General features: G+C 37.3%; 1 protein-coding gene across 19 annotated transcripts in view; it reads left to right on the forward strand.

The window, feature by feature from the left end:
- Positions 1-21,960, forward strand: part of LOC103042950 (neurexin-1a) — a 562,201-nt gene that overhangs the window by 27,623 nt on the left and 512,618 nt on the right. For 11 of the 19 annotated variants that reach the window (XM_049472543.1, XM_022681831.2, XM_049472544.1 and 8 more), the window contains exons 3-4: positions 12,121-12,138; positions 16,568-16,597. The exons of 5 other annotated variants lie outside the window; for them this stretch is intronic. In XM_049472543.1, coding sequence (XP_049328500.1) covers positions 12,121-12,138; positions 16,568-16,597 — 48 coding nt within the window. The remainder of the gene's footprint in view (positions 1-12,120; positions 12,139-16,567; positions 16,598-21,960) is intronic. 3 more of the 19 variants (XM_049472550.1, XM_022681835.2, XM_022681846.2) reach the window with 1 other exon arrangement.

Raw genomic sequence — 21,960 nt, forward strand, 5'->3', positions numbered from 1 at the left:
AATCGGAAATAAAATCAAATCGAGGATTTAGAGAATTGGGACACCCCTAATACTTACAGACTGGACTGCGACAGTTGAAGGCATATTGCTGAAAGCTAATTGGTGTTTCTTTCTATGTTAAAAAATATATAAAAAATTAAAAGCTACAACAAACTTTTCACTAGCAGTGTATTAACTTTCACAAAAAAAACATCTCCCAAACAATAATTAATTATAAAGTTATTGCATCATTAAATCAGTGACATAAAATGGTCTTTATATGGCAACCATATATATCGTTTAGTACAGTTATATAATAAAAAATACTAATTTAACATGACAGGCCTAAGACATTAATAGACTAAAATAAAAAGTTAGGAGAATATTTTAACCTTATGACGCGGATACACTGTAAAGATATTTAAAGTTTATAGGAATAGATTGTAAAGAGCAATTCACATGAATAAAACATTGCCACTCAATTAGAGTTAAGACATAGAGACAATGTAAATGAGGAGACTGGTCACTGGTTGAGTGCTTGTGTAACAAATGAGCTTTCTTGCTATGCAGTGAACAGTGGAGGGTCGACGGTATCATTGTGCTAGTGGAGAAACATGTTTGATTCAAACCCTACTAACTCTTCATGAGCTTTTTAATCAAAATAGGTTTTTGAAATGGTAAATTAACTTTCAGTGTTAAGTATTTTTATTTATCTCTATTTAAATGAGAGCTAAGTCTTGTTTTAATGGGAAAAAATTGGATTCTAATGCATTTACAGTGACAGCTTAAGGATTCACTAGAGGGCATTTCCGAGTCGTGTTGATGGAGGTTGTGATAATGTACTTATAACAAAAAATGAAAGATGCAATTGTGTAAATTACTGTAAAATGTGTAAAAATTTACCACAATAACTTTTTCTTTGCAGTGTTCGCTTGAACTATTAGCTACACTGTTGCATTCTGTCCATAGAATGTGTACAAATACAGACAAAACTAATGAAGATCCATATCTCTATTTAATGCTGAGAATAAATGAGCCTTCAATGGCCAACAGTTCCGTAATGAATAACCCAGTTCTCTCACCATGGAGCCAACACTGCCTTCAAATGATTATTAATTAATAATTTTATTGCATGGAATGCAAGAGAACAGTCTGTTTCTGAACTGACTGTACTGTAATTATGATGAATAACCATGATTTCAGTGATCAGCAAAATTAGCATTTTTAGTTTTTAGCTCTTATTATTACATGCTGCTTTAGCTGTAATATTATACATTACCAACTGGCACAAATGCATTTTAATGGAATAGATAAATCACCATACATGTCTACTTTCTTTTTGACATTTTTGAACACATTAAACGCTCTGACGTGCCAAACGTCATTGGATAGCATTGTGTAATTTCTAGGGGTGTCACAATTCTCTAAATCCTCGATTCGATTTTACTTCCGATTTTAGGGTCAAGATTCGATTCGATTCTCGATTTTCTTTTTTCTTTTTTTTACAGCAGAGAGGCCTATACCAGTTTTAGATTAGTCTATGGTCAGTCATTGGTTTGATTCATCCAATTTACAATATCTTATTTCAAAAGGTGGGTTTGATACAAGTGATCTGTAATACACCACATTAGGCACTAATGGTCAAATTTAAATAATTTTATCAAGATATGTATGTAATGCCATCTAGTGGCTTTATTTTGTACAAGCAGTGTGCACTATTAAAACAGCAATGTGCAACATATTTTTCTTTAATAAAGATATATCATTAACTTTATCTGAGAGAAAGATGCTCTTTAAGGTACCAAAACTATTAACATATTTAAGGCTAGACAAAACAACTGTTAATTTAATATTTTCAAGTTTTTCTTTAAGAAGATTAGAATGTCCACATTCTCTGGAGAAAGGGCTGCTCTTTGAGCAGTCACAATGTCTGCAGCGTCGGCTACAGTGTGCTGCGCCATTTGCGTAGCGCGAGTGCTTGCGTAGCTTAGCGGGAGGGATCGTCGATCCTCTTTTTGACTTCGCGATGAAATATCGAAATCGTGACACCCCTAGTAATTTCATCCTAAAGTGTTATCTCAGGGGATGGGTTGGGAATGACCATGCCTGTACAAGTTGTGAGGTGTTATCTTGTGAGTGAGACCGAACATTGACCAGTACGCTCATTGCAACGCCAGGGGAATTAGAGCCGTATGAACAAGGCCAGTGGGTGATAAAAGATTCTGAAGTTGTGTGGACAATCCTTAACATTCCTCAATCCACAGTGTCACAGCGTAACTGTGGTAATGTTTGTGATTGTTGTGATTGTGGCATCTGGCTAGAATTGTACATACGACTTGCGACTAGGCCTGTCACAATAATTACGTTATCGACTTATCGTTCAGTAAATGGACATGAGCTTAATCATTTTAATAGTCGTGATATTGTCCATTGTGTTTGCACTTACAAAATGAGGCAAGGTCTATGCCAGTCCAACGCGGGCCAGCTGGGACAGAACGGGGCTGCACGCCATGGTGTGGGGTGGACCCATAGTATCTCCACCTCCGCACTTCACAATGTGTATGTATATACACGTGTATATATGTAAGTATATATGGATTTAATTCCTTTATGATAGTATGTTATCATTGTAAAAGTGGCATTTAATGGTCTTAAAATGCCAATTATATTGTTTATTGCAATAATTTCTGGGACAACATATCGTTCACAAAAAACTGTTATCGTGACAGGCCTACAAGCGACTTCACATTCTAAGCAGAATGTCCTACTCAAATCCTACAGGTCAGTGCAGTGTTCGCTAGCTTCCATTTGACATGGCAAAAGTCATGGGACAAAATATTAGTTAGTGTACCATGACATGTTGCATTATGTATTAATGTGACCAGTCAGAACACTTGTATGTGGCTCATTCTGTCAGTTTAGACAGACAGGCCGATAGATATTTTTAAATCTCAGCTATATCACCTTGTGAATCCAAAAAACGTGGCTCTCTCACACGCCAGCTCATGCGCCACACCAACTGCTTTCACAGCAAGAAGATTCACACTCCAGTAAACAATTGATATTATTTTTTTCTCATCTGATGGCTTCCAAATGAAGAAAATTAGCTCACAAAATTGCATCAAATATTGTTTATCCCCTTTCTCTGTTTCTAGATGGCTTAAAATCTGACTGAACATCTCAAAAAGAATTAGATTATTTTTTGATAATGTGCTACAGTCTCTTGGCAGCCTAATATAATACACATTAACAAGTTGGAGTGGTTTATTATTGTTAATATTTTAAAATAAGATTGGAAGATGTTTCATTTACTTTAATGTAAATTTATAGTTATGTATGTGTAAATTTTTACATCTGTCCAAACAATGGGTGCAGCTTGAAGTAGCTGAATGCACTCATTGGTAAAGGTATTCATAACACTTCATAACACCCTATGTAAAGTTTTACTATAGTGCATAGGTCAGTAGTGGATCACAGTGAGGGATTTAGGGCATGTCAGTGTGTCTTTAATATCTTTAGAAAAAGCTAAAAAAATGCACTTTGCTTTGTTCACGTTTAGGGGTGTGACGAGACACTAATATCACGAGATGAGACGAGACGAGACACGATACTGGGTTCATGAGAACGAGACGAGATTTAAAAATAAAATTTTAAAGAAAACGTCAAAAATGAAAAATGCTTTGAAAACTAGAGTTTTACTTGACAAAATCATATAACGCAAACTTAACAGACTGGTTTCTCTCACACATCGATTCTATAAGAAATAGAAATAAGAATAAAAAATAAAAATAAAACTTTTCTAGGTCTTAAATGGCGCAAACAATAAGTGCAAACCACAACCAGTCATTCTAAAGACTGTGGTTAGTGTTTTTTTCTCCTAAATCTCTTCTTAATTTAACTATGCATAACCATAACCAGTCATCTTAAGACTTATTATGCTTGAAGTGCAAACAGAGACAGATTTATTTTTTTAAATACAGTACAGAGCTAAGGGATTAGTACAGCTGCCTATGAAACAGTCACGTGTAGAATTTACTTACAGTATTTATATATGGTTTGTGTCTTGTTGGTCACTCTGTCACCGTTTATTGTTTCCACTGGAGCCAAAATGCAGCCAGACATTCAACTTAAAAGTAGCAGAAGCATCTTTTGTGCAAATGCCCGAATTTTCCTCTTCTGCTGAGAGCTGCTCTCACTGCTCAGCCACTACACTCGCTGCTATCGCTACTGTGTTGCCAGATCCCGCTTAAAAAGTCCACACTAAACATAATTTTTTTTTCCGTGAGACAGGTTTAAGCTTTACGAGAAATATCGCCACGTTTTAATCTCGCGAGATCTCGTACCACGAGATCTCATCACACCCCTACTAAACTCTGATGCTTTTTTCATGGTGTGGGTGCAAGGTGTTCAAATAAACTGTTGATGTGGGGTGTAAGATAGCAAAGAGCATCGTGATACGCCTTGCACAGGGTGTATGACAGGGCCCTGTGTGTTAAAGCTTACAATGGAAGGGAATGATTAGTAGTGAAACAATGCTGTGGAAAAGCATGTCCAGGGTTACTCTTGTAATAGGACGGAACAAAGAGACAGTTTTATTTTTTAGCAAGGTCAGAGTGTTTTGTAGAGGGTTTTTAAGCCTTCACTTCAGTTTTTTTTCTGATAAAAAGCTTTTGAAATTGTTAAGAAGAATACTCAAGCATTTTTTCCTTTTTATCCAGTTGCTACATATGTACAGTAGAGTGAACAGTTGATTATTACAGACAATAATGAAAAATCAGAAGACGAAATTAGAAGAAGCTAATGTGGGGCCAGATCAGTGTAACATTCCATTTCTAAAGTTATACAGTCATTTAAAATTCTTCGATCTACATGTAAGGGGAATATGGCATAAAAGACATTACCGCCCACAGTGGACAGTGCAGTGGGTAGTAATGATTGTGACCTGATTTGTCTGGCTAGAGTTGCCATGCGCCACACAGCAGTATAGGCACAGTAGACGTATCAATCAGTTACTAAAAACAACATTTTATAAAAAATATATTATTAAAAGTATTATTAAAAATGTCTATTAAAATATATAAAAAAACATGAGATATTCCTACTAAAACAAACAAAATAATGTATAATAGCATAATAGCTGCATTATAACTAATAACTGAATAATTAACGTAGACCTCAAGTGGATCTTGGATCTTCCCAGAAATGCTGTTATTAGTAACAGTAAGCATTATTTACACAATATTATGTAATGTTATATAACTAGGATCTTTAATAAACTGAAGAGCAAATTTTTTTCACCTTGACTCACTGTATGCATGCAGTGTGCAGAAATACGTTCATAACTGCCATTGTTAATTTGTTAACACAAATTTTATAGGCCCTAAAATAGAACCCTGTGGGACTCCACAGGACATACTCAATCAACCTCTTACCTAATAAATAATAATAGTTTCTGCATTAAGATTAGTACCTAAATAATAAACCTATTGCTGTAGGCTTTAATTATAATAATAATGTACCCAGAATGATGTAATCAATAACAATAACCATTATTTTCACAGCATTATATATCATGTCTCAGATCTGTAATAAAGTGAAGCCTTAATTGTTTTCACCTTGTCTCACAGTGTGCATGCGGCGTGGAGATAACTTTCGAGCCTCTAATCCCGTTTTTAAGGCGGATCGCTCACGCTCGTCAGAGAGACAGAGCAGAAGATGCATCTCGCATCTGTAATGCTATTGCGGGTTTGTTGTGAATCCAGGGATTAAGGTTATTAGAACTATAAGCTACTCTGTGATTATCCCGAGGGATCAGGTCGCATAGCAAGATGCAGAAAGAACGGGGGATGGCCGGGGCGCATCTGTTCGCCCAGTCGCTCCAGTCTAAGAGACGGTCTCTCTGTGGCCCGGACGCTAAGGCCGGACCGGGCATTATCTATTTATCATCTGTGAGTGCATCATGAAAAGCAGCACGGCGGGAGAGGGAGAGAGCCCACGCTGGCTCATAAACGACTGCATTTACAGGGGCTTAGGATCACTGCTGTCCACTATTTCTGAAATGGATGTCAAAAGGATGTTAGAGGCATTGTGTGGTGGTTTATGGATTATTGCTGTGTGTAGCTGTTGTTGGCGGTGGCACGGCCCGGAAGCCAATAGCGGCACAGGAGACAGCAGGGGTGTAAAAGTGAGCTGATGCATTGTGGTACAGCAGGCTGATTTTGGAACATCGTAATCGGTTGCATAGAACAGGTATTTATGGTACTGAAGTCTGATTGTGCTGAGCTGCAGTCGAATCTATTACCTGTGTACATTAATTAAATTATGTATAAATATAACAACTTATAGAAAACAATTGCTGTTCATGAAAGTCTTAGATCAGGGGTGTCCAAACTACCGTTTTTTTCTTTTTTGGAGCGAGGTATTTTAGAAATAGAAGGAAAGTTTGCCCCTGTTAAGCAGGTTTTTAAAATGTAAGATTCAAAGTTTAAACACTAGGTGTCAGAAACGGGCCAAAGAGTCTAAAAGCGGAGAGGGTGCGCAGTTGTAGCGCAGAAAAACGGGCCAAAGAGTCTAAAAGCAGAGAGAGTGCTCAGTTGTAGCGCAGAAAAACGGGCTAAAGAGTCTAAAAGCGGAGAGGGTGCGCAGTTGTAGCGCAGAAAAACGAGCCAAAGAGTCTAAAAGCAGAGAGAGTGCTCAGTTGTAGCGCAGAAAAATGGGCCAAAGAGTCTAAAAGTGGAGAGGCTGCGCAGTTTTAGAGCAGAAAAACAGGCCAAAGAGTCTAAAAGCGGAGACAGTGCGTAGTTGTAGCACAGAAAAACGGGCCAAAGAGTCTAAAAGCGGAGAGGGTGCGCAGTTTTAGTGCAGAAAAACAGGCTAAAGAGTCTAAAAGTTTCTTAGTTTACACAACACTGTCAAAGATAGATAAAGATAGTAAGTCAAGTAAAATGGTGTGTAAATGAAAGTAATCAGGAAAATGTATTATTTAAAGTGGTATATTTCATTATTTGTTTTATTACAGAGTCTGTGGCCCGTGACTTCAAATATATTTCTCCTTCTGGCCCCCAACAAAAAAAGTTTGGACACCCCTGTCTTAGATCCTTGCGTTTCTTGGCAACCATAGATGGTTGTCTACCAGCTAGATTGTTTGAAAGTGGTGGCACAAGCCATGCACAGTTCTGGTCATCACTGTCTGCAAGGAACTTGGTGTGCCTACACAGGGCCTTCTGGGCAACCTGGCCCCCACCTGACCACCCAAAAAGTATGCCACTTCTCTGGTCACCATACACAAGGATGTGCAGTTTAAATACAACAGCAGTAAAACTGTTCTGGGAACTGGTGGTGGTATTATATAATACAGTGGTTCCCAACTCCTGGTCCTGAAGGATTGTGGTCCTGTGCTATACATATTTTAATTGAATTTGTGAAGGCTAGATGACTAGGTCAGAACCATGCCTTGATGGGCACAGCTTGACTTGGTCTTGTCTTGAATGTTCTTGGGCCACAAATACTTGGTGCCACCAAGTATCTAATATTTACACAATATTAGATAGGTGGTTGTACTCTTTTGGCTGATCACTGTATGTTACGGTAAATCGCTCTGGATTAAAGCGTCCTCCGAGTGCCATAAATAAGTGGTGTGAGGATTGAGTTGGGAGTGCTATGAGAGAGACAGCCAATGCAAATATTCCACACCGAGAGAGACAGCGGTAGCTAAGAGCTCTCCCAGCGAGAGTCGTAATCCGGCACTAGCCGCTGTCCGCTGCTGCGGCTTTCCATCGATTTCCTGCAGAGTGGCTGGACACTTAACCGCCACGTCCCTCACTCTTCCCCACTCCACCCTATCTCAGTGAGGCAGGGGGAGAATGACCGAGATGGTAAGCTGCGAGATGCTATTAAACCGCTGCTGGTGAAAGCTGTAGCCTGACACCATCACATGCTGACAGATCCACTCGCTATGACCATTCGCTCCGTCTCTGCTTAATCAGATGTGTCCGATTGGCTCGCGCAACTGACGAAAGGCTTTGTATCAATGAGGATTTGCAGTGCAGTGCTTAGGTAATTGGACAGGGACACCATATTTATTATTTTGGTTACTGGAGGCCAAAGGACTGGATTTAAAATGAAAGAATGACCACGGGGATTAGGGAACAAGTGTAGAGTGTCAGCTTAAATTTGGAGGTATTTACATCTATATTAGGTGAATATCCTATGTTAAAAAAAAGGGAACTCTATGTACCCTTTTATATAGTCACACTATTTTATGCAAAATTTGACCATAAGTTTTGGCCTTTATTTACCTGAATGTATCTTGAATGATTAAGCAACCAAAGCCATGAATGAACTCTCTCTACCAGAGTTTGGTACAGGCTTCTCAGTTTGGCCTGAGGCAGAAATAGCAGGGATTAACACTAATTGTTAAAGAAACAATATGTACTAAATGTCAGCAAGAATGTAAAATGGTTAGTGGAGTTCCAATTTCTACACCACATTTGTGTACTAGCATATTAGCCTTAGCCTGGACCACTTTTCTTTACTTTTCACCATCTTAAATACTCTCTGCCTTTATAATCCAGCTGCACAGAGAGTACATTTTTGAGACGTTGAAGGTTGAAATGACTTAAAATGCCCTTCCCTAAGAGTGGCTGTGATAAATTTCCAAGCTAAAGTTAGCTAACCTTAGCTAAAGCTCAGAGCTTGCTTACCTGTTAGGAGGGAGAAAATTAGCCAAGTTGACGTATGTCTTATAGTCTTTCTCGACTCCAAGCTATTAATAAGTCTCTATCGATCAAACACATGCCTTTCCTCAAGGAGCTTCATCAGGATCTAATGACACATCTTGATCATGTTGTGAGATATTACAGGAAATATACTGTATAATATAATATAATATAATAATGAGTTAGGTCAAATAAAAAAGTATTATTAAAAATTCCATAGAGTACACAGAGTAACCATATAGTGTAGGAATGAATATACCTGTTTGTGTATGCTAATTGCTCATTGTTATTTATGCATGTCTGCGTTCTGGAAGGTAGCCTAGCACTGCTGTACTGCAAGTGTTTGAACAGTATTAAATTAAGCATGCAGTGAAGAATTGCTGAAACAGCACCACATCGCCTGGCCCGTGTCTAACCCATAGATTGCTAATAGAGAGTGTGATAAGCTGGTGGGCGTGTTGATGTTATTACAAAGCCTCTATTACTGCGGAGCTGCACGCTGACCTGATTCTTGCGGTGAGGCTTTGTGATGAGGCTGGGAAATGTGCAGATAATCAACTAAATAACCCCAAAGTTCAATTTAGTCTGACAACAGAGGAATTGTTACAGAGTACTGCTGTGAATCAACTCTTTCGCCAGCATCTGTAGATTATTTATTGGGTGAGCTACACTGAAATTGCAAAGTCAGGGGACAGCAGCATGTAAACTGGTCATGATGTGTTACCTCAGGTACCCTACCAAGTTGTGAGGTGTTATCTTGTGACTGAGGTTAAATACTACCAGCGATGTGAATTAGTGGGTGCCAGATAAATGGGAAATTCCATTCGCAAAGGTGTATAGGCATTTACTATTCCCACAAAATTCACATTGTCACCAGATGTGTACCAAGAATACATCACAGAAGGAATTACTCCACACACACTGGACAGAGCAGTGTGTGGTAACGATTGTGACCAATGACATCTGGCTAGATTTGTCTGTGTGTGCAGACAAGCCACTCTGGCAAAAAAAAAAAAAAAAAATCGGTAACACTTTATTTTAAGGAACACAAATTAGGCGCTTATTAATGTCTTATTATTTGAGGCTTAATAGAGCCTTAATTAGACATTTGTAAATTATTTATTCAATTCATGACTTACTAGACTTTATTCTGTGTTATTATAAGTGATATTGGTGCTTAATTAAGGGTATATTATGTGGAAATGATTAATAATGGCTGTATTAGTTCTTATAGCGCACAATAAACAGTTATGTTAGCCCTCTGATAAGCAGATTATTAAGTATTAACTATTAGCTAATTCAAACAGAACCTCACTTTAGAATATGGTGCACATCTTGATCTATTAGTGACTTATTAAGCCCTTATTAACTCAATAAACTCCAGCTCAACCATAACCTTACCATAAACTCACATAGATCAAACTGCTGCCAATTATACACTAATAACATTAGTAGAATAAGCTAATAGTTAGTACCTAACAGGGTTAATGCTTAATGCTTAATGCTTAACAGGCTAAACAAAATGTTAGCCAATAAGGTTAAAGTTATTCTGCTCATCAGAGGGCTAACATAGATGTTTATTGTGTGCTATAAGAACTAATACAGCCATTATTAATAATTTCCACATAACAGACCACAAATTAAGCACCAATAACACTGAATAACACAGAATAAAGCCTAATAAGTAGTGAATAAATCATTTACCCATATCTAATTAAGGCTTTATTAAGCAAATAATAAGACATATTAATAAGCGCCTAATTTGTGTTCCTTAAAATAAAGTGTTACCAAAAAAAAATCACATTTACATTCAATATAGGAGCCTCATATGCATATTCCATGGAATGTGGGAAAAGTCATGAGAAACGATACTAATTCCTTTACCATGACTTTTGGTATTACAGTGTATATGGGTTTTGTATGTGACAGTGTCTACGTTACTGTATCAGCAACCCAAGTTTTTACTCTTTATTATGTTTTCAAGAAAACATTCTCATTTGTTTAATACATCTTTTGATGTATACAACGCTTGTTGGCAAAAAACGTACTAGTGCACAGGGAGAAATCTTATCTGGGTGTTTCAAATCATTGATTTGCAGTTAAGGCTGCATTGTAAATATAACGGTTCATGTGCTAGATGTGTTAATAGATCCTTCCACACAGGGGTGTCCAAACTTTTTTTGTTGGGGGCCAGAAGGAGAAATATATTTGAAGTCACGGGCCACAGACTCTGTAATAAAACAAATAATAAAATATACCACTTTAAATAATACATTTTCTTTATCTATCTTTAACAGTGTTGTGTAAACTAAGATTTTTCAAATTGATGTTTCATTTCATGATTTCTCTTAATATTAAACTCCTTAATTACGGCAACTTTTAGACTCTTTGGCCTGTTTTTCTGAGCTACAACTGCGCACTCTCCCCGCTTTTAGACACTTTGGCCCGGTTTTTGCACTAGAACTGAGCACTCTCTCCGCTTTTAGACTCTTTGGCCCGTTTTTCTGTGCTACAACTGCGCACTCTCTTTGCTTTTAGACTCTTTGGCCCGGTTTCTGCGCTAGAACTGCACACCCTCTCCGCTTTTAGATTCTTTGGCCTGTTTTTCTGCGCTACAACTGCGCTCTCTCTCCGCTTTTAGCCTCTTTGGCCCGGTTTCTGCGCTACAACTGAGCACTCTCTCCGCTTTTAGACTCTTTGGTCCGTTTCTGACACCTAGCGTTCAAACTTTGAATCTCACATTATAAAAACCTGCTTAACAGCGGGCCAACTTTCATTCTATTTCTAAAATACCTCACGGGCCGCTCCAAAAAAGGAAACGGGCCGCAAATGGCCCGTGGGCCGTAATTTGGACACCCCTGACTTACCACATTAGTAAGGACACATCATATAGAACTCTATAAAGGATTCTTCCAAACAATCTTCTGTTTGAAGCTGTGAGATGCCTGTACTGCCCCTAGCATTACTGTGATTACTGCACATTGCAGATCGGCTGCGTTCATTTCTAAAGGTGCACAACCATACAACCAATGCACCAAATGGTGCAAAACACAGGATATGTGAGACAGCTTATGAAAGCTTAGGACAACACCTAGTTATCATCAAGTAGCCTTTGGAGGTTTCTGATTCAACTTCAACACTAACATGGTCAATTTTCCAAATAGGCTGTCGATGAGCGGCATCTGACCGACATCTACACTATGGGTGGCATCCGACACCGAGCAGCGAATGTTCAAGTACCAGTCTGAGTACAAACTCTCAATGTGTCCAGTGGCAGCATTACTGCTGGAGCACCATGAGCCTCCACAGCACTTGCATGTGATTTATGATGCCTTGCATGGTAACATGCAATGGCAAGTACTGGTCTGCATGCTGCTTAATGAATGTCTTCCTTTCTCTCTTCCTGCCCCAACTGTGCCCGCAGAAGACAACCCTGCTGAAGGTGGGTAATCAGTTTCTTCATTTTTTTTTATTCTTAATTATACTTACCTCAACCTAGACCCATTATGTGGTTTATCATTGTCATTACATGTGCTGTGAGTGGACGGTAGGTAATTTATACCTTGCCATTAATCTTTCACTTCCCGAGTTTTCCACTGGAGCTGAATTTGAGATCTTTGTGGAGTAGCTTAAAAAAGAAGCTGATAATAGCAGTCAGGTTTGGGTAGCATTGTGAGAAAAAAGTCAGGATGGACCCCAGATTCGCTCCCTTCGGTCCTCCGGGAGGGCGGAAATTACCCAATTGTTAAAATGGCTCAGAGATGTCAAATTCAGCTATTGTGCAAAAAGGGCAGGAGTTGAACAGAATCATTATAATTTGGGATGAGGAAGTCAAGTGAATGCCTGCAAGCCAAAGTGAAACATCGGGATAAAAGGTCTGCTTGGCTTGTAAAATGTAATCTGTTGAGAACAGTACAAGAATATGCAGTTACTGTTACTGTGCTTGTACCAACTCTGCACTTTACAAAAATAAAAAATCCTCTTTTGTTCTTGGCTTGGACATAAAGTTCAGAAATGTGAAATATGTTCAATTTGATCATCCATGCTCTACCCAAAAAGAGTAGATTTTTTTTACAAGCTTCCATATTACACTCTTTTTAAGAAAAAAAATAGGATTCTAAAAATTCTAAAAATAAACCATTTAAATGCCTAAAATGTTCTTTGCATGGTTAAATTGACCATGTTGGAGAACTTAATCTAAATCGTTATTTAAAAATGTATTTTAAATTAGGCAATCTGTGCTGTGCCCAAGCACCTGGTCTGACTAATGCTATCAGTCCATATTCTGAGTACACCCTAAAACATAGGGCGGCAATAGGCAAGCATGAAACATCTGGCCCGTGAGGTTGTTTGAACTATAATGAACGATACTGAAAAAAATAAATAAATAAAACGTCTCTCTCGGGCGAACTTTTGTTTACACGCCTTCCCGTCTCTCTGTCCCGCTCGGCGTGATTTATCGTTTTTACGCCCGTTCTCAGGTAATTAAAGCCCTTTACTTTCCACATAGGTTTATGACAGTATTTGACTATTGAAGCAGTAGAGGATCCACTGGAACCTATTAGGAACCAGAAATAGTTGAACCTTCTATGTGACTCACAAAAAAAATGAAAAAGACACTATAGTTTTAGGTCGTTTTACAAACATTAAGTTATATATAGTATATTAATACTTTAAATAGGATTCTTGCTAACATTGAAAGAACCACAAACAAGTACATTTGGGGTACAGCATAGATAGACCTATTTGTATTTGCACTAAAGAACCACTTTCATTTTCTTAAAAAGTCACACTTTAAGTTATTTTTTTAAGGGGACAATTAAAGTAATTGAATGACCACATAGTTTCACCCCTACCAAAAACTACCTACCAAAAGTCTCAATTCAAGTTCCAGAATCGAGGACCTCTATTCCATTGCATATTATAGCTTCTTCACCACCTATATTTTTTAAAAGTATAGATTCTTTACACTTCACACGTCTCTTTTTCTAAAACGGATCCTCAGACACCTATCCATTAAATGTTCTTTATGTAACCCAGAGTGGCTGTTCTTTGGATTCACTCTCAAGTCCTACTTTGGCACCTGTATTTTGTCAAACTATGTCATTCATAATGGAGAACGTCATGTGTGGCTTCCATCATCTCAAAACCTCCAAACGTGCATTCAGTCTGGCTTCCTTATACCTACTGATGGAATGAGTGGAATGTTCATTCAAGGTCGAAAAGGTAAATCATCCTTCTCCTCCATACCCACATCAGTTAAATGTCAAAAGCATTCTTCAGTATCCATCAGCATGGAATAAAGCGGCGGCGGTACAGAGGAACGAAGGTTAGAAGAGCAGACTTGAGTTTTCATCAAGCTTTTAAATAATAACCAGGGTGTCATATTTATTAATGCCATGATTTCAGAAGATTTATACAAGGAATAACATGGTTATGTGTAGGATATGCAGAATTACAGAGCCACAAAGCTAGCTAATAACTGCTTAATTCAGTCTAGTTGATGAATGTCATGGGATATAGCGAACGTGATGCAATTACATTTTCAAAAATAAATATTGATTTTATTATTTAAAAAAAAAGAAACTTAGTGCCCTCTCTTGCTTTTGAGGTAGAGCTGCATGTGAACTACTAATACTAACACAAATTAAATAAATTTGCATATATTAAGTACTTAAATTAGGGCTGCAGCTATCGATTATTTTAGTAATCGAGTACTCTACTGAAAAATCGATTCGATTGATAGAGTAATCAGATAAAACATATTTGCTTGCCTAAAAAGCTATTAAAATTTACATTAAAAAGAAATTTAACTTAATAATGAATGACCAATTGGTTTCATTTTTAAATTCCGAACATACATTTCCACATTACAGACACAAATAGAAATAAATAAAACACAAACTAGACATAAATATCACAAGAAATAATTTAATAATTAATAATTTAGTAAATTAAGTTAAATTATTTCAATTTAGGATATCTTGTAAGTATTAAATAGAGGGCATTAATCAATAATAAAGGCATAAACATGGGTTGGATAAGCTCGCTGCATTCTTTTCCCACCAAGTCAGTGGATTCTTCTTCTTGGACAGGGGACGTTTTTTTTAGAAATACTTCAGAAACTATGGAATAATTGTTACAACTAAAGTATTAAAAAAATGTTTTGTTTGTTTCTTTACGTTTTACACTACTCAGATGTAATTAATTGACATAACTAAAACTAAATAACATAATGCAGTAAGTTCATGGCCGTGTATTCCGGCCAGAGTAACTTTAGCTCAGCCTAATTTAACATGTAACGTTATTTGTTTATAAACTCCACAGCGCTGTATTGACTGATTACATAAAGCCTGTATTAAATCTAGAACTATAAGAACTAATACAGACATTATTAATAATTTCCACATAACAGGCCCCTAATTAAGCACCAAAAACACTTACACAAAACAAAAGCCTAATAAGAAGTGAATAAATCATTTACAAATGTCCAATTAAGGCTTTATTAAGCATATAACAAGACATTAATAAGCGGCTAATTTGTGTCCCTTAAAATAAAGCGTTACCAGTATTTCTAATACTCCACAGCGCTGCCGTTCTGTTATTAAGCTACACTGATGGTAATCTAGTTGATTTGTTGTAAGTTAAATATACCTGCTCACCGCTCCAAAGACCTCCGCCTCCTCCACTTCCTGCTTCCTGTGTGTGGGTGACGTAACTCTAAGCGCTTTTTCACATTAAAAGTCCGCGCTAAATTCCGTGCTTTGCGTTTTAAAATGAATTAAACGAGGCACAGAAAACTAATTGTTCAATTTTTTAAATTGAGTTACTCAATTTACTCGAGTAATCGTTTCACTCCTAACTTAAATATTGTTATATATTTATATATATATATATATATATATACTTGTATATTATACAGTGTTTCGTGAGTCAGTTCTTTTTTTAATGTTATGAAGTACAGCATTGTTTTCATGCAACCAAAAGTGTTTTTTTTTCTAAATGAACTTATACCGCACAAACAATAGAGCCATTATTTTTTTAAGAGTATTAAGAGAACCAGAAAACATGAGCACAGTTCAAAAAGTAGAAATCTGATAGTAGCATGCTCCTTTCTGGATGGGTAAGTATTGCTGACTGCTTCTTTGTAAATGACTAACTTTATTGTGAATCATCTGTTAGACAGTTAAAATATAATTATGGATATGACTGCAACGTAGCTCATGAATTGACGATCACTCCCGAATGGATCATGTTAAACTGAACAGTTTGGCAGCTGGTCAATTCAATGAACTCAATTCAGATTGAAAAACACCTCTGACATTTATAGTATATAACGTATCAGCTTTCGTACAAAGGTACTTATACTTTTGTGCAGCAGAGAGGAAAATGATGGGGCTGTATTTCATGGTGTTGCCAAAGAGGGGTTGGAAAATATGGCTGTGTTTAGCTCCGTCTGTCTCTGTTTGCACTGTAAATCACGGATGGAAAAGCAGAGGATTATTGTGACGGTAGGTTGGATTAGATGAGGTATCCTTAAAGATGTCGTATCCAAGGTGTTTGGATAAGAAATGTATTTAATATTTATTGTAATATATATTTTAGACTTTGTTAGTGTAAGCAACAGTGTATTTTTCTAGCAGGAAATATTTATGACTAGGAAAATAAAAAGAACAATTAATAAAATCTGACATTTGTGGTCCAGTGGTCCTCAAATGTGATCTTTTCCCTGTATCTTCCATCCTGTGGTCCACCCACCCTGTCAGGACCACCAGGCATGCAGAGATATGCCTGAGTACCAGTGTAGTAGAAGCTTCTTCCCTAATGTTTTGGTCTCCTTATCTGACTGTTAACTCTTGTTTCCCTTAAAGGTCTGGCGCACATGATGATGGGCGACCAAGGTATGTCCTCTGTTTCTTTCTCACTCATTCCCGCCTCATTCCTCATCGCCTGTGTGCCTTTAGCTCAAGGCTTCGCTCGGACCGCTTCTCGCTCACGCTGTGTTGAAGCTGTGTTTGCCAAGGTTTAAGAAGTTGCATCCAGACGTTTGAAGAAGGCATGGCTTCACCGCTAAGCTGTGCTTGCTTTTTTTTACAGGTACGACCAAAGCGTTTGATCATGCAATGAGCAAAAAATATAACCATAGTGATTTCTAATATGAGTTCATAAAAAAAAGAACAGAACATGCTCCGCCCACAAATGTCTACAACCACCCTGTTATCAGGAGTTTGCTCTACACTGAACAAAAAATGATGAGTAAAATTTACTTAAAAAAAAGTTTCGCAACTTTCTGCATTTGCTTTTTTTTTTAAAATAAATTTAATTTGAGATCAATTTAAGTAACTTCAACTCGGTTTCAAGACTTAAATGTTACATAGAGTAAATAAGTGAACTGAACTTAAGTCAATCCTTGCTTCTAGTAAACTTTACTTAGTTTATTTTAGCTGAATCAATCTTTTTTTAGTAACCTTTACTTACAGTAATTTCTGCATACAATATTACCTAATTACAATTACTGTATAATGTATACAATTTATGATACATAATATAATATTATAATTCCTAAAATTTTAATATTTTTTGTTAAACATGCATATTAACATACTAAAGTCTCAACATACTAAAAATAGTGTACTAAAAATAATATATTACATGCCATCTATGTGTTGAGACAGTGAGACTTGGTCTGTTTACAAAATAATTTTTTTTAAATTATGTAAATATTTGAATGTGTGTTTTAACTAAAAATTAGTCTGTCAATCGGTTAAAAAATTTTAATCCGATTAATCACAACAAAATTCTGTGATTAACTGCGATTAACCGCATTTGTTTTTCTTCAGACGTGAATTTTAATAGTGGATATTTAAATGTAAATAAAATAATAAATGTAAGAAATGTAAATTGCAATTATATGTATATTAATGCTGTCAATTAAAATAATAGTATATACATGTGTGTTTGAGGGGAGATAAAATCAATGTAGGGTGCTGGAATAAAGAATGCATGATAAATTCGACTGTAAATTTGGTTTTAAGGATTTCTGAATTAAAAATTAATTTGATGAGTATAAAAATTTCAGAGATGAGGGGCAGGAAAGGGTAGGTCTGTGTGTGTGTGAGAGAGAGAGAGATCTCTACTCAGGTCGGAGCTGGAAGTCTGAACTGGAGTGTTACTGCTGGACACCGTAAGAGTGCATCGTTCAATCGTTCAGCCATACAACTAATCAGTGCGTTGGGCGCGGGCGGGGCAGATTTCGGCAGAAGTAAGGGTCAAACTTGGTGCCTTAATTAACTTGCGTTAAAAAAATAGTAACATGTGTTCCAAATTAACAGTGCAAGTTAACACTTTAATGCTGAGAGCCCTACTACAAATATTTTTTTTTAATTTCAGTAATTTATATTATGTTATATATTATGTTTCATAAATTATTTGAGTAATATTTTACAAATTAAGTAATTATAATTAGGTAATATTGTATGCAGAAATTAAGTAAAGGGTTCAGTTCACTTATTTACTCTATGTAACATTTAAGTCTTGAAACGAAGTTGAAGTTACTTAAATTGATATGAAATTAAATTTACTTAAAAAAAGCAAATGCAGAAAGTTGCGAAACTTTTTTAAAAAGTAAATTTTACTCATCATTTTTTTTCAATGTACAGTAATGCCACAGCCATTCGTCACTGAGAGTCCTATAGAGCGCAGTTAGCCTCGGTTCTCTCTGTGTCTGTAGGATGGTCCACCATCTCCCCCATTGGATACTATACAGTTGGATACTAGCTAATGTGGACATCTGTTACTTGCACAAAATTGGCGATTAGTGTTCTCCTGCAAGTGTGTTCAGCTGTGCAATGTTGCATTAGAACCAAAACAAATAAATCCAACTGGCTGGTTGTATGTGATTGGTATTTGATGTGAGTCAAAACTTGTTACCAGTTGCACAACGTAAAATAGTTCGCTGTGAAAAAAAAAAAAAAAAAAATCTGTGGGTGGACCATGACCATGATCAGTTCAATAGTCAAAAGTCAACTTGAAAATTGACAGTTTAGCAAACAAGGCTAGTTAATAGAGTTTTAATTGCCTGCTAGTGCATGTGGCAGACCCCCACTGCTTACTACTACTACTACCAGCTTTTTCACCCTGTTTTCACTTTCACCCACATTACTGATTCTCCTCTATCTGCCCTTTTTGCCTTTCTTTTTTTTGCATAATCGTAACTCTTATTAAATGCCTCTCTCCTTTCCCTTTGTTTCCCCTTTCTTTGGGCTCTGCCTCCTCCATGGAACCATTTCATCCAATTCTGTAGGTAAAAGTAAAGGTACCTAATCTCCTTTTTGTCTCTTCCATATCCCTGCTTATACGGTTCTTAGCCGATTGCTTTGTGATCCTTCGCTGAACACTTCGATGTAGATTCTCTTGATCATATGGTATAAGTGGCTTTGCTGAATAGTGAGCTCTGAATCTAAGAGTATAAGAGAATGTCCTTAAGGTAGGTGTTCCTCCACCGCTGCCTTTTTTTCTCTACGCTCGAGATGCATGTACAGTATGTCAGCATAGCGGCCCGTGTTCATTAAGTGGATTGCCTTTCGTCCGGCGATACATGCCGCCAGCGCTTGGAGTGGTAACTACTTACTCAATCACTGAGATGGGTTCTCGGAGAACCCATCTCACTGAAGAAAATGAGGAATTTTTCTTGAGAATTGAGCGTTTCTTCAGAGCAGGTAAGTGGCTGTCTGAGAATAGTCTCTTGACTCTGCTCCCCTAGGACTGGTTTTGAAAGAATAAAGAATAAAGCACAAAAAAAGCTTCTATTTGATTGTGACTAAAAGGCAACAATTTCCCCATGTTTAGCGTAATTAGTGGTTGAAAAGGCAATGGAGTTGAGTCAATTGATAATGGCTACTTTATTTACTTTGCCAATTTTGTTGTGCTATTTTGTGGCGTACTCTTCTTCATTGGGAAGCACTTGAATGCCGTCTCACTGGGCTTTAAGACAACTGAGATAAGTGCAATTTGTATTAAGGCAAATTTCACTTTCATAAAGCTTCTATTAGAAGGTATTGGTTGGAGAAAATCACTTTTTGTTTTGGATGTGAGGGCAATTCAAGTATTACTTCCTACTGTTCTGATAGTACGACTGGTTTGTGGGCATTTCTTCTGCTGTAACAACTTCTGTATGCTTGCTATGAAATACGTTATATGTCCAATTGTCTGTGGACACTTCATCTAATTTATAAAGATGCACAAACAGGTGTTCTCTGCTGTCTAACCCATGTAGATGAGAATGGCCAATAGTAAAAAAAAGACACTATGGATTAACTACAGTTGTGTAAATCACCCAGTTTTGAGAATTGAACACTGTATAGCAGGGGAACTCTGATCTCTTTAATGATGGTGCTCCATCCAATACTTGCCTCCTGCTCTAAAATGTAACAGCTCCAATAGCCTTTTCTGTACAGTAAAAACTCTGTACAGTTTCACCAACAAATCCCTTTTTAATACCCATGACAAAAAAATAAGCATAAAATAAGCATGTGTCCCAATACATTTGAACATATAGCATACATATAACCTGAATACTTTTTCTTTCAATGGAGCTTGCATTTAAGCATGCAATACAGGTAAGGCAAAGAAAGATATCACTCTCTGTGGAAAATTTTATGAGATGTGTTATGAGACCTATTTAAGGGGGGCTTTAATTCCTTTCAATCATATCATAGATTGAAATGAAATACAGTGTTACTGTAGTTTATAAGGGAATTTTAAAACTATACTCCAGTCTTAAAAATAAAGGTACCAGAAAGGCCTAGATTTTTGATTCGATCATAGAGTCATAGTGCCACCTTTGTTTGGTTTCCCAATGTACCCTTTAGTAGATGGCCAAGAAGGTCAAGGACCCTCACATGATCCACAAGTACTGTTTCAAAAAGCAAAGAAAACCTTATTTTTAAGATTGGAGAAACTCTGGAGAAGTTTAGAATCACGCCTGATGGGTACCTGCAAGCATAGCCAGCTTGTTTTTAAAGGATCTAAGAACCGGAATCCGAGCAGCTGCGTTACCTGATGTCTTGGTAAGTGTGTTTTCCTGTCTCTCTCATGGCCGTGCTGTTTGTCGCTCTGTTGTGCTCACCCACCCGCCGTGGAGAACAATCTACAGACTGTCAGCTCACTTAACTTTCTTTGAAGTAGCTGTTGAACGTGGGCCTGTATAGCATTTCTCTTTCATTTGCTTGGGAGAAAAAAGAAAAGAAAAAAAAAAAACAGATACTGGATCGCTCTAGTTAATTTGAATGTAATAGCGTGCATTGCGTTTGATAGTCTAGCCTTGGGACATGATATGCTAAGTGAATGTTCTGGTTTTTGCATCTACAACCAAATGCTATGGCAAAAGCTGTTTTGCTGCAGACATTTTATTTACCCTATTTTCTTTTGCCCATCAATTGAGCCTCGTTATGTGTTCCGATTGTTGGAGAATTTTATTTTGCAGCAAATCACCACAGGAAATCAGCATGGGTTGCACAACCTGTTCAGTTCAGTTGTCACAAGCAAAGCAGAGGGCAGGGATAGTTGTTTTTGCAAAATAAAAATGGTGAAAAGAAGTGATGTACATCAAAAACATTCCTACTGGGAGTAAAGAGTGATAGAGTGAGTTCCCTGGTTGAATCTAAGCACTGTCAGAACGGACAGTAGCGTGGCTCAGGCCATCTGCATCAGCCGGCTCATTGGAGTTGACCTGGCCTCTCGCCGTTTTCATGGGCAGGTTAGAGGAGGCAGACGGAAAGCCAAGAGGAGCCATGGCTCCAGTGCTGAGTCAGCGGCATGTTCCAAACACCATGTGCTTTCTAATTCTGGCCCACACTTAGGTGTCCGGTACAAGTGACAACATAAGATACAAACGGCTCATGAATATTGGCTGTGTGAACACATTCCTTTTTAAAAGGGATCCATTGGTTAATTGATATAGGTTGATTTTGGCATTGCTTTAGTTGTTTAGTTAGGGAGCTTGTGAATATATATTGACGCCGTTGGGTGTAGTGATCTGGAAGTGAGTTGTGTTCAGGTAAATTTCTGGCGTATTGCTATCTTGGTGACGAAGATGAAGTCACAGGTGCGCTACTGACTAAATACAATTTACACAAACATCAACAGTCAGATGTTCATTGCTATCTTAGCAGTGAATTGTAAGAACAATAGCAAAAAAATCTGCCAAGGCCAAAGAGCACACCTGGCTCTTAAACAGAATGGCAAGTGACACACTGATTGGTTT

Source organism: Astyanax mexicanus, chromosome 25 (genome assembly GCF_023375975.1).
Source record: "Astyanax mexicanus isolate ESR-SI-001 chromosome 25, AstMex3_surface, whole genome shotgun sequence".
In the NCBI taxonomy this organism is placed as follows: Eukaryota; Metazoa; Chordata; class Actinopteri; order Characiformes; family Acestrorhamphidae; genus Astyanax; species Astyanax mexicanus.